Source organism: Pezoporus wallicus, unplaced genomic scaffold, assembly GCF_028554395.1.
Source record: "Pezoporus wallicus isolate ANWC-B61680 ecotype Strahan unplaced genomic scaffold, APGP_CSIRO_Pwel_v1 scaffold_2584, whole genome shotgun sequence".
In the NCBI taxonomy this organism is placed as follows: Eukaryota; Metazoa; Chordata; class Aves; order Psittaciformes; family Psittacidae; genus Pezoporus; species Pezoporus wallicus.
In genome coordinates this window covers 5,051,838-5,064,129 of record NW_026642851.1, presented here as the reverse complement: position 1 = coordinate 5,064,129, position 12,292 = coordinate 5,051,838, and the positions used below count along the sequence as shown (strand labels likewise).

Below are 12,292 nucleotides of genomic sequence, written 5' to 3'. Positions count from 1 at the left end.
CTGTAATTGGACATAAAACTGGTACTGATACAAGAAAATTTAATTACCATGTATTCAGAGAGTAAATGTGGTTTTCATATGGAAACATTTAGGGCAGTACCCTTATGGTAATAGGTGTCCAGATGAATAGAGACAAAATATTTGTAGATCTGCCCTTTACCAGGAAAAGGTCTTTGTATGTTTTTTATAAATTTAGTAAGTCATGATTGAATATCAACCACTGAGAGTGTAATTGTTAAAAAGTGCCCTAGATTTCAGTTGGAATCTATCATATTTGAGAAAACAAAGGTTGCTGTGTGTGGGGAGAAGAGCTATACTTTCCACAGTATTAAGCTGCTTAATGTTCTGTAATTGGAATCAGTGTTGGTCTTCCATCATGTCTGTGTGTACAGAAGGCTCCATTGTGCATTTCTCAGAGCAGAAAATTTAGTTTTTATCAAAATTCTAAGAATACAAAGGCATTTCTATAGGGTTTTTAGCAGTAAAAATGTGTTACTCTTTCAACATTTTAAAGTGAGCTAATTTCTTCAGAACTTTAGGCAGCTTAAAACTGAATTGTGACTGCAGTGGTTACTATTCTCCGTAGTGATTACAGCAAAGTTTACGATATACAAGTGGGAGGTAATTTTCAAGAATACCCCAAATAAATTGTAAGTAGGATGTCATCAGGGCTGTTTAGCGCATATACTTTCTTTATGCGGCAAGGAGAGAAATAACACTTAGATCTTTAAGTGTTAAATTATGACTTTAATTATGGTTCAAAAATTATCTTTGGAATACCTGTCATAAATCAAAAGTTGAATATCTACTTATAAATCACTTTTTTTTTTATGCTTTGAAATATTGGCATGTATTTTTCAGGCTTCATTCTTCTGCAGTTGTGGTTCAGTCAGTCATATAGAATTGTGCTCATTATGTTTGGCAAGTCATGAAGATGTTGCAACATAGGATAGAGCTGTTACTGCTCATTTAAAAAAGAGCTGGCCTAAGTCTTCAGCCTTTCCTCATAGAAGAGGTGCTCCATACCTCTGGTCATTTTTGTGGCTCTCCTCTGGGCTCATTCTAACAGGTCCATATCTTTCCTGTACGAAGGACTCCAGTACTCCAGGTGAGGTCTTACCACTCCATGTGGGGTCTCATCATATCTCACCCCATTCCCATAGCCTACAGACTGGATATCTACACAAAATCTGGACAATGGTAATGCCAAGAGAAAAATAATCAATGTACGATGTACTGATCCAGGAACTGTACTGTCTACCTGCTGCATAACTGGTGTAGTATATACCCAGTGTCGTGAATCTGCACAGAAGCTGTGAAATAGTGTGCCTGTGGGAACAGTTTGGTCTCACTGAAATAACTGTGGAGGTTGGCTGCAGCCTGAAGTGTCAGGATTTATGACTGTTGAAAAAAAGATTGAAACATCATATTTAATGTATTGATTTTTCTTTTTCTAAATAGCTCTTTCTCCTTTACCCACTCCACCTATGGTCCTTTTGATACCCTGCAGCACAGTTTTGTAAGCTGTTTCAGCAACTGCTCCAGGATTTAATGGGTACTTCGAGGTAACTTTCCATCTCACCTGTAGTGTGACGGCAGCATAAGCAGGACAACACAAAACTTACTAGCCACTCTCTGCTCTAAGATGATACGTATTTCCAGATGTGGTATTCTGCTCTTAAGGTGCCCGTTTTGTTCCCATCCTCAGCTTGTTGAACCATCATTTTGTCTGTTTTTATGTTGGGAAAAAAACCCTGTGAAAACCTGAATTTCATTCATCTGTTCTCTAATTGCTTCTCTTAATAATATGATCTGTGGTAAGGTAAGACCTGCAGAAAAATCAGACCGGGAGCCCTGACCTTCCCTTCCCTTTGGCTGGTGGTTCCTCCGAAGGCAACTGAATGACCTGTAGTGCTCCTACAAGCAGGAACGGAGGTGTCAGGTGCCCTGAGTGTTGCTAGTGCAAGCAACACAATTAATCATAGAATGAGTTTGGCTGGAAGTGACCTTAAAGATCATCTAGTCCCAACCCCTCTGCCACGGGCAGGGACACCTTCCACTAGATCAGGTTGTTCAAAGCCCCATCTAACCTGTCCTTCAACCCTTCCAGGGATGGAGCAGTCACAGCTTTTCTGGGCAACCTGTGCCAGTGTCTTACCACTCTCATAGTGAAGAATTTCTTCCTAATATCTAAGCCAGATCTCCTCTCTGTCAGTTTAAAGCCATTCCCCCTTGTTCTGTCACTACATGCCCTTGTAAAAAGTCCCTCTCCAGGTTTCTCTTAGGCCCCCTTTAGGTACTGGAAGCTGCTGTAAGGTTTCCTGCAGCCTTTTCTTCTACAGGCTGAACCCCAGTTCTCTCAGCATGTCCCCATAGAAGAGGTGCTCCAGCACTTCATTGCCCTGCTATGGACTCACTCAAGCAGGTTCACTTCCCTCCTGTGTTTTGGGGCCCCAGAGCTGTACTGCAGGTTGGGTCTCGAGAGCAGAAGGGAGAATCACCACCCTTGGCATGCTTGACATGCTCCTTTTGATGCAGCCCAGGACACAGTTGATCTGCCTAATGGTTTGAAATTATGAAAATAAATATTATTTTTTAATCTTCCAGACTATATAATGGTGGTGAGACACTGGAACAGGTTGGCCAAAGAACTGGCAAATGCTCCATCCCTGGCAGTGTTCAAGGCCAGGCTGGACAAAGCCTTGGGTGACATGGTTTAGTGGGAGGTGTCCCTGCCCAAGGCAGGGGGGTTGGAACTAGATGATCTTAAGGTCCTTTCCAACCCTAAATATTCTATAATTCTATAATGAGCATCACTTTCAGTGTCATTTACTGTGATGTCACCTCTTCCTTTATCAAGTGCTTACAACTGATGCAGTAAACCTTGCAGTGGGTTGTTTGACCTTGTATTCTGTTGCCTGGGTCGGTGTGGAGCTGCATCTGCCGCAGTTCTGAGCTGCCATTCCTCTTCCTCTCTGGACTCATCTACCGAGGCAGTCGTTGCTAACGCCGCTTCGGAAAACTATGCGGGAAAGGGGTGCCTCAGACAGCTGCGCCTCGTCCCATGTTCATAAGGAAGGGTGGCTGAGGGAGGTGATGCAGGCCGTGCTGGTAGGCAGCAGCACTGCTGTCCGCCGCTTCCCGGTAGGTGGGGGTGTGGAATTGGGTTGCAGCTGCCACCATCCCTCTGCCGAGGGGGAGCAGCCTTCGGGTGATGAGGAGCGGCGTCGCGGGGCTCCGTGACACTTCTGCCGCTTGCTGCGGCCTCTGGCTTAGTCCCGGAGAGCGTGCTGTACGTTGAAATGGACCGTTCTGCTTTGTGATGCCTTTCAACTCCCCTCAACTGTTAGTCCAGTGCAGAAAGCGGGGGGGGGTGGGAGGGAGGGAGTGGAAATTTAAGAAAGGAAGAAAAAAGGTCATAGGGAAGGCAGCTGAGGTTTGATAGAAAAGGGACACGTATAGGAGGAGATGGGCTGGCCGCGGAAGCCCATCAGAGGGGACCGGCGGCAGTGCCGGGTGGGGGGGGACGCACAGGCTTCGGCTGCCGCTGCAGAGAGCCCCCGCCTACCGCAGCAGGACGGGCTGGCCGCGGATGCACGCTGCGCCGCGGGGGCTCCCTTCGCCCCGGGGCAGGGCGGTTACCAGAGCAGGCGGTACCGGGGCTGCCCCACGGGGCGGCGGCGGCCGCTCTGAGGCGCTCCCCTGGCTGTGGGGCTTCCTCTCCTCTCTCGCACCGGTCCTTCTCTGCCTGCTAAGCGACTACATTTCCCAGCACTTCCCTCTTCCGAGGGGAGCCTCGCTGGCTCTCGTCATCTCTCTCCCTCGCAGGGGGCTCGGCGCGGTGGGGCGGAGCTCGGCAGCCCCGAACCCACGGCCCCGCAGCCCCCCCCCCGCTCCCCGCCACACTCCCCGTGCAGGCGAGGAGCTCGGCGGCGGCGTTGTCGAGCGGGGCGGCGGGCAGCGCCATGCAGGCGGCCGCCTGCCTCTTTTCTTTGGTGCTCTGCGCCCTGCCCGCTGCTCCAGGTGAGTCTCGGCGGCGGAGCAGCGCCTGGCCCTGGGACTGGGACGGCGGGGAGCAGGGATGCTGCGCCCGGGGTTGCTGCGGAGCTCCCGCTCCAGCCTGAGCTCCGAGGGCGAGGGCGCAGCTGGTGACGGGTGCCTTTCCCCTTCCCAGGAGGAGCTGGGCGGCGGGGTGAGAGCCGCTTCGCGGAGCGGGAGAGCATCAGGCCCCTGCGGCTGGTCGGAGAGGGCGGCGGCGGGGGGCGGCGGCCGGCACTGAGTACGCGAGTGCGGAGCGGCGAGGCGCGGACGCAGGTAGGCGCCGGGCGGGGGGACCGCGGCCTGTCAGCCGGGTGGGGGCCCCTGCAGCAGTGCGGTGTGCGCCCGCAGCCCTCCCCCGAGCGATGCTTGTTTGAAAGCGTTGCTGGGTGAGATGCGCGGCTCCCTTCCCTGCAGGAGCATCGGGAATGCCAGCCCTCCAGCAGCAGCGCACGCATTACTTAAAGGGGCCCCCGACCCCGCTCCTTCCCTTCCCCGGCGGGTGCTTGGCTGCCGAGCCCGCAGCCCGCGGCGGCCGGAGGGCTAGGGGGCCACGGGAGGAAAGTTGCGGTGCCTTTGCGGCAGCTGGAAGCGAAACGCTGCGGCTTCATTTCGGTTTCTGTCTGAAGCGTGGGTAGGGAGGGTGAGCGTTCTGGGGACTCGGATGTGCTTTTATAAATAGAAATCGGAAATCGGCAGGGAATTGCTTGAAATATAACGTGAGAACTTATGTAGGAATTGAACTTACATATTGCTGCCCAAGCCGGCTATGGTTTCTGATTTCTGTCATATGAAGACCAATCCCTGTAGCTTTTAGCAAATAGTTCCCCCAGTTTGTATTAAAACACAGTGATTTTCATCTTGATCACTGAGCATCGTATTTGAGGTGGCACATGGCTGTTATATCTAAAGGAGAAAAAAAACCCCTATTGATTCTGTCCTGTTACATATGGAGAACATAAAGTCTGTGCATGTGAGGTAACTGCTGACATCCATGAGTCTCTGTTTCCTCCTTTTTCTATTGACTACTGTTCATTTAAGGAACAAAATAGCTGGAAAAAATTGTCTCAGATTTCTTTAATGTAATCCATAAAGCTTACATTCATTTTGTGTACTTAAATAATAAAGTCTCTTTGTAGCATATTTATTTGCCTCTGTATGTAACATTCTATGGAGAAGTTTTTGAGACGCAAAGACCGTATTTACAGTACAATAAAATGGGATTCTAAAAGTTCCAAACGGGTGCTTTGCTTTAAAAAAGAACAAAAAAACGAATCAGCATTTCAGGGTTATTTGAAGACCTTTGGGCACTCACAAGTTCAAACACTTTGTAACATGTCTGTTTAAAAAACAGTAATGGTTGCATTTGAATCTAGTATTAGGATTCAGACCCTGGTCTTACAGAATGAACTGTTAATCAATGGGTTTTGTTTTTCTGAATGTGTCAGCTTCTGTTCACTAGCTCTGATGTTCCTAAAAATGTTGAGGTCATCCTCATTGAGTTCTTAGTATGAACGTTACTCCAACCAGAAAAAATGTAACACTTGTGGGTTAAAAAGGGTTAGTGCATTTACCTCACAACAGCCTCCATGCTAAAATGAGCTTGAATGCGTAAGGCTCTATGTGCATTTACAACTTTTCCACCTGATCAGAAAGTTTCTCTCTGATGCTTCAGATATCCACAGCCTCTCCCATGGTATCTGACGGTTGTCAGCCGCTGAAGGATGCAGTAGCTTTGGTAGACACCAGAGTGCTCATCAAAGTTATGGACTGAGTTAACTCTTACGCTTGCTTTTGCGTGGCTAGTAAAGTCACATGAAGTATAAACATGTGGTGTTCTGGATTCTGCTCACACATGAAGAGACACCTATGCCTGCCCTGAAGAGTTAACAGTCCAAGATCAGCAACATATAAAGGGCAGGGAAACAGATGTGCCCTCTCAGTAAGACTTTCACATGTATTAGTTTGTTTTATGACTAAATATGCTCTGACTGTCTCCATGCCCTATTCTATCCTTTGCTAGCAGTCTTTGGACAGCTGAGTATCAGAACAACTGATCTCAAGTAGAGATTTCAAACCAAAGCTAATGGCTTTGTGGATTAGTTTAGGGAGGGTGCTTCTTGGAGGAGGTTGAAGCATTCAGGGAGGCTCCCTGATGGTTCAAGGACAAGCAGCTGTGTCTAGAAGAGCAAAGATACCTGGATGGGATGGCACAGTCAGAGGACTAGGCAGTGAGGCTCTAGCTGTTGAATTTATGTAAAACAATGTAATTGTGTTTTGAATTGTATAAAGATAAAAGGAGAGAGATAAGCTGGAGAGAAGAAAGTCACATTAAGTCGGATCTTATTCCTTTAATTCCTGGATGAAAGCTTTAGCTGCAGAAAGGGCAGAAGTTATACAAGAGGGATGCAAGCCTTAGTTTGGGATTGCACAAAGGGAAATGAAGACAGACATTCAGGAGAATACAGAAGCAGAGCATGGCCTTTGCAGATCTGCAGCCTGCAGAACAGGCTTACAGTGGAGTCGAGCCAGAGGAGCATAATGCAAGAAAAGGAGGTGAAATAAGGTAATTGAAGGCAAAAATGTCTGGGAAGTGATGGTTGGCAGAATTATAAAAGTTTATGTGTTTTTTTTTCCAGCGTTTGTTGAGGTTTTTCTTTAGCAACCTCCTTTGTTTTCTTCATTTGTTTAGTTTTGTTAGGTTTTTTTTTTTTTGGTGGGGGGAAGGAGGCATTGCTGTAACTGTTGAGTGACTTCTCTGCATGCATGTTTTACTATTAAATAATGAAAAAATAGTCCATGTACTCATCTAGAAACCCAGAATGTAATTGCTTAAGAAACAAAATTGATGTGCTCACTGTTGTAGTTGTCCAAGATTGCTGGACTTCAGAGCAAAGCACAAGGCAAATGTTGTAGTCTATTATATATTCATGCCATTAATGTTTTAACGTACATTATATAGTGGACGCTGTAGAATTCATGTGACTTTGGATTTCTACTTTTGATTCCATCGTGTTATAGAGTCACTACCAGTATCCATGACATTCCTGTATTTCAATATCTCTTGTTCCCCAAAGAGGGACTATTAGCAGCTGCACAGCACTTAATCTAAAGAGTAATCAAGAGAAGATATATCTGAGAATATGCTAATATTGTCATGAATGCAATTCAAGATCTTAGCAATGGACACCGAATTTACTGTTGCATAAGTAAGCCTATTAGAAGATGAAGGTTCTTTATGGCAGGAGCATTCAGTGAAGGCTAAGCTAAGTTTTTTTGTGTTTAAATGAAAGTTCCTACTGTGGACATTTCTAAGGAACCTTTCAACTCCATGCCTTGAGCTGTATTTTGGTATTGTAAGAAACATACAGGAAATCACAAGTGTTTTAATACTCTCCTTTAGTCAATACTGTGCAGGCATGTTCTCCATTGAAATGTGGGCCTGCATAAGAGTTCCTGCCTACTGCCTGTAATTGTTCTTCCATCTCTGAAGGAGAGCAAAATAAAACACAAGGTATGCGTTTCCAAACTTGAGTTTGTACTCTACATCAGTACCTGATTTGGAGGACTTTTTTCTTAATAATTTTCAATGGGTGAAGTGTTTTGGTTGTGAAGGTGAGATTGATTTTCTAGCCGGAGATTAGAGTATCAGACCTCCACATGCCTTCCCTCAACCCTAAGTGTAAATTAATAGGGATCTTGCTCTCAGCTGGAGACTACCACTCAACACCAGCACATAAGGGTCCCAGTTCTTCTTGAGGCCAGCACTTTGTGGTCATGGTAAGAGGTCTGCACACATGATCTGAGGGACAGCATTGTTCTTCTTGTGGCTTTAATTATGTTATCCTTCTTTTTATGTATTTCTAGAGGCTAATATAGAAATTTGTGAGATTTGCTATGATTTTCAGTGTGAACAAGGTCCTGACTCTGTAAGCTGCTATGGATGTAGATTCACACGTCTCTGCTGGCTGTGCAAAACATTCATAGCGTAGCAGCTTCTGCTTAACAACCTGTTTTTTTTGCTTGCTGGTTGCCAGTTGTCCGGAAGGTTCACTGTATTCCTTATGAGTGATTAGAAGGACTGACCTGGTTGTAGGGAGGGAGCATGGTGTGAAGGGGCTCCAGGACTGGAAGGAGTTGTGTTGTTTGCAGTCCAGAGTGACTCAGTCATTTTCAGCAGTCTTTATTTGTCTTATGCAGTTTGTATTTCTGAACTATTGGTGACCAAATGATACAATTCTATACATCAGTTTGGAAGCGTGGCTTACAGATTGCTTAAATAACTTCTTATTGCTAATAATCAATTGCAGGGAAGCTCTGCTCTGTCATGCTGAGCTTGCACAGCTCTGCTCACGCTTGCAGCTGAAATCTTCATTACTTATTCAGGTGTTGCCTAGTCTTTGCTATTGGATTCTCTAATGTCTTGGCCTCTTGCTCTAGTCTTTGAACAGGATATCCTGATTCTCTGCAGGTGCTTCTGAAGCTTTTGACTTTGTTTAAAACATTCTCACTTTCTGGTCTGATGCTGTCAACTTCTGTTGATGTTATAAGTTCCTGTGTTCAGTAGCTCAAACCATCAGTAGTTTTTTTGTTGTTTAAAAATGAGTTCTGACTGTTGAGGGGCTTATGAAACATCTCTAGACTTTGGGACTGATGGATGGTGACTGTTGGAAAGAGAAGTGTCATGAGAATTTGCCCAGTTTTAAGAATGCTTTTCTGCCCACTTAATCAAATTACTGCTGCCTCTTGGAGAAAGTTAGGCACAATTTTCCACCAGCCTGTCACAAAACCAAAGAGGGAGGATGCTAAACTGTGATTGAGGCTATAGCAAGTAATAACATACATTTGGTTTACTGCCAGGTTTGGTTTTCTTCCTACCTTGTTGCCTCTTTTCCCTCTTTCCTTAAGGTTTATAAGGCATTAGACAAAATGTGTGTGGGACTTTAGGTTCAGGGTATGCAGTTCTGCAGTATTCATGTAAGGATCAGATACTCACCAACCTAGCAATATTTTATGAATTGTGAACGACAGTTAAAATATCAGTACTGTTGATGCAGGTCCTGCCTTCCTGAAGAGGGAAGAAAAGTGCTTAAAGCCAAACACAGCTGTAGACTGCTGCATGATGCCAGGGCATTGAGAGTGCCTTTTGATTTCTGATGTAGGACGCACTTTCAGATGCACCTTTTTTATAAGATACATATATATTCATAGTGTGTTTTGGTATTTTATAGGCAAAGACTATTTCCCATTTCCCATTTATCCTTCTTTGCAAGCTTGTTTCAGGGGAAGCTTTTCCCTACTTGATAATGAGATGTTATGACAGTAAATGCATGTGTCCAAAAAAATCATTGTCGTGGTTTAAGCCCAGCCAGCAGTCAGTGTGTTATCAACATTGTTCTCAGACTAAATCCAAAACACAGCACTGTACCAGCTACTAGGAGGAAATTTAACTCTATCCTAGCCAAAACCAGGGCAGTCATCCAGCCAAAAACCTCTGATAGCTGCTGCTTCAGAGTTCGTGTTGCAGAAATACTGCACTGGGACTCAGGTTTTACTGTGTTGGGACACAGGTTTTACTGTATCAGGACTCAGGTTTTACTGTATCAGGACTCAGGCTTTGAGGTGGATTAAAAGACATAGGTGTCTTTGAAAATCCTAGTCAGGGTAAAAGGGCTGCGTGGGAAATCTTTGTTTTGTGTTATCTTCTCTTGCTTATGCCTTAGCAGAGCTGAAAAGAGAGATGTTCCAAAAGCTAAGACATAATCTCATAAAGCAGGCTTATATACTGTCATGGATTATTTTAAAGGCTCAGATCTAGCAATCCTTATAGAAAGTATTTTTCCTAACATTTGCTTGTTGCCATGATCAGTGTAGTAACCACAAAGTCTGATAGAAAAATCCTTTCTGTCTCTGGAAATCAATAAATCTGTATTCACTCCTGATGTGTTGGTGCCCTGAGTGCAGGACTAAACTGAACAGTCTACCTGCCACCGTTTCACTGAGGATTACCTGTTTTGGGACCACTGCTGTGGCTCATGAGGCAGAAGTATGTCATTTTCCACGTAATGTCATGATAAATTTTGCTGGGCTTTACCCTAATTATGGAGGAACTATGTATGAAGTTAACATTCATTCTAAAATGTTTGCTGCAAGAACATTATGGGTGCATGTGTTACAGTGTCATGGTAGATCTGGTACTGGATTATTCTTCTGGTGCTCTAGGTCCCTTTTGTGGTCTGTCCTGTAACCATATCAGTCTTTAAGTGACTCAAGACTAACAACTTTTCTTAGGACTCTCCTTGTTAAAACATTATTGCAGTTATTCTGTCAAACACTCCTTAAAGGTCAGTTAAACTCTGTAAAACTCTCAAAGCTAGTTCTTTTGGCTAACACTGTCTCAGAGCTTTTCTCTTCCCAATCAGCTCTGCTGAGGTTTGTGGTTCTTCCACTTACTGTGGCCATCTCCTGCCACATTTCTCTCCCTTGAGAGGATGGGGATCCTTGCCTCTGGCTCTATGGGTTTGAGCCAAAGCTGCTTATCATCTTTGATAGACCGCCCTTCTGCTCCAGTGGAGTTTAGCTCACTGGGTTGTTAGATGACTTTGGTTGCCAGCCCACATCTGTTCTCTGAGTCTGGATAACTATGGATGTGTAGGGTGAAGACCAGTATTATCAGAGGATCAAGCCCACTGCTCTTGGACACAGGATTGTGGTGTCTTCCTACACAGTATCTCTTTCTCACTCATGTACTGATACGGTTATCCTTTATTTGGTTACTAAATTTTTTTTTTTCAGTATTGTATTTTCCAGAAATAGTGTAATTATTGGCTTCTTGCATATTAAACAAAACTGTTACATTTAACATCTCCAGGAATCACTGTGACTCCCATCCTGTCATTCTAGTTTTGACTTCATTATTTTAAGCTACATTAAATTTGCTATGATTGTGGAAAACTTGCAGACAAGAAAGCCTTTTGAGCCCTTCTAGTCATCATCTTCCCTTTGGCTTGCCAGTGGCCTCCTGGGTAGTGTATGGATATGGTGTTCTGAGGAGAGGCTTTGGGGTGTGTAAGGGATCACAGAGACCTGCCAGATGAAGTTTTGCTCTTAATATCCACAGATGCTCCCTAATAGCACTCCTCTGAAGCCATTGCAGTATTTGCATTAGTCTGAGGAGGAGGAATCATTGCTGCAGGGATGAACTGTGCTGTGGCAGCTGTGCTGACCCACAGCCAAACATGGAACCATGTCTCTCTCCTCAGACACAGGCATGTTCAGGGCAGAGGAGACCTTTGCACAATAAAGATTACCTCTTTGGCAGCTTTTTAATACTTCAGTGGGAAGGCTCCTCTTTCTTTCCAGAAACTATTGTGTGCACGCTGAGCAGCAAAGGTGACTGAAGAGCTGCATGGGAGAGCTGAGGACATGGGCTGGATGCGTTCTGGGTGTGTACTTCCATGATGTGGGCTGGCTGGTAGGGTAAGTTCAGGTGGAAAGACAATGTCACCTGAAATTAAAGACACGATTATGTAGAAATCAAAGAAAGTGTCAAATGATGTAGGACTCTTTAACTGTTGAGTTACTAGGAGTCCAACTTGAAAATTGGATTCAGTTAAAGAATGGTAAGAAGCATGGCATTGCTGCTGGGTGTTTGCCATCAGAAGTGAAATGTGGTGATTTCTATGGTAATTTTAGCTCTAATTTGTCTGCCTACACCAAATTCAATTTACAATTTTATTTTTTTTTTCAAATGAAATTAATGTTACCAGACCAGAAAACTGTAGCAAGTGACCATGCTTTAGAAAAGGCATATTCCAGAATAATAACTAATGCAAGGTTTAGAAAAAGTTGTGTGGGTAAATGCCTTTCAACATGCCTTGATTCTGAGTGTGATGTATGTGGGCATGAAGGCTACAGCCCTGACTTACAGCTCAAAAATTGCCCAGAAAAACAGCAGTATGCAGGAACACGGTCTGTTTCAGAAATGTCTCCTCAGAGTATTTCAGCCCCTGAAATTCTGTGGCAATGAAAAAAATCCATCAGCTCTTTCAAAAAATATATACAGTGAAAACGTTGATTCATTTTGATCTCCTAGACTGTGTCAAGAGGAAAAGTAGTTATGAACTATGCTTTTCTGGACCTTTTCAACTTTAAACAGGACTTTGATACTTGAATGTAGAGGGTGAGTCATTTAAAAAGTATTATCTGTGGAGTTGATTAAGCAATGTATTGGCATGCTTGGGATTCTGCAAGT

At 44.6% G+C, this 12,292-nt stretch overlaps 1 protein-coding gene across 12 annotated transcripts in view; it reads left to right on the top strand.

Moving 5' to 3' along the window:
* Window positions 1-3,551: 3,551 nt before the first annotated feature.
* Window positions 3,552-12,292, top strand: part of ADAM22 (ADAM metallopeptidase domain 22) — a 131,262-nt gene continuing 122,521 nt past the window's right edge. For all 12 annotated transcript variants that reach the window (XM_057432462.1, XM_057432461.1, XM_057432460.1 and 9 more), the window contains exons 1-2: window positions 3,552-4,023; window positions 4,175-4,314. In XM_057432462.1, the coding sequence (XP_057288445.1) occupies window positions 3,966-4,023; window positions 4,175-4,314 (198 nt within the window). In that variant the 5' untranslated portion in view covers window positions 3,552-3,965. The remainder of the gene's footprint in view (window positions 4,024-4,174; window positions 4,315-12,292) is intronic.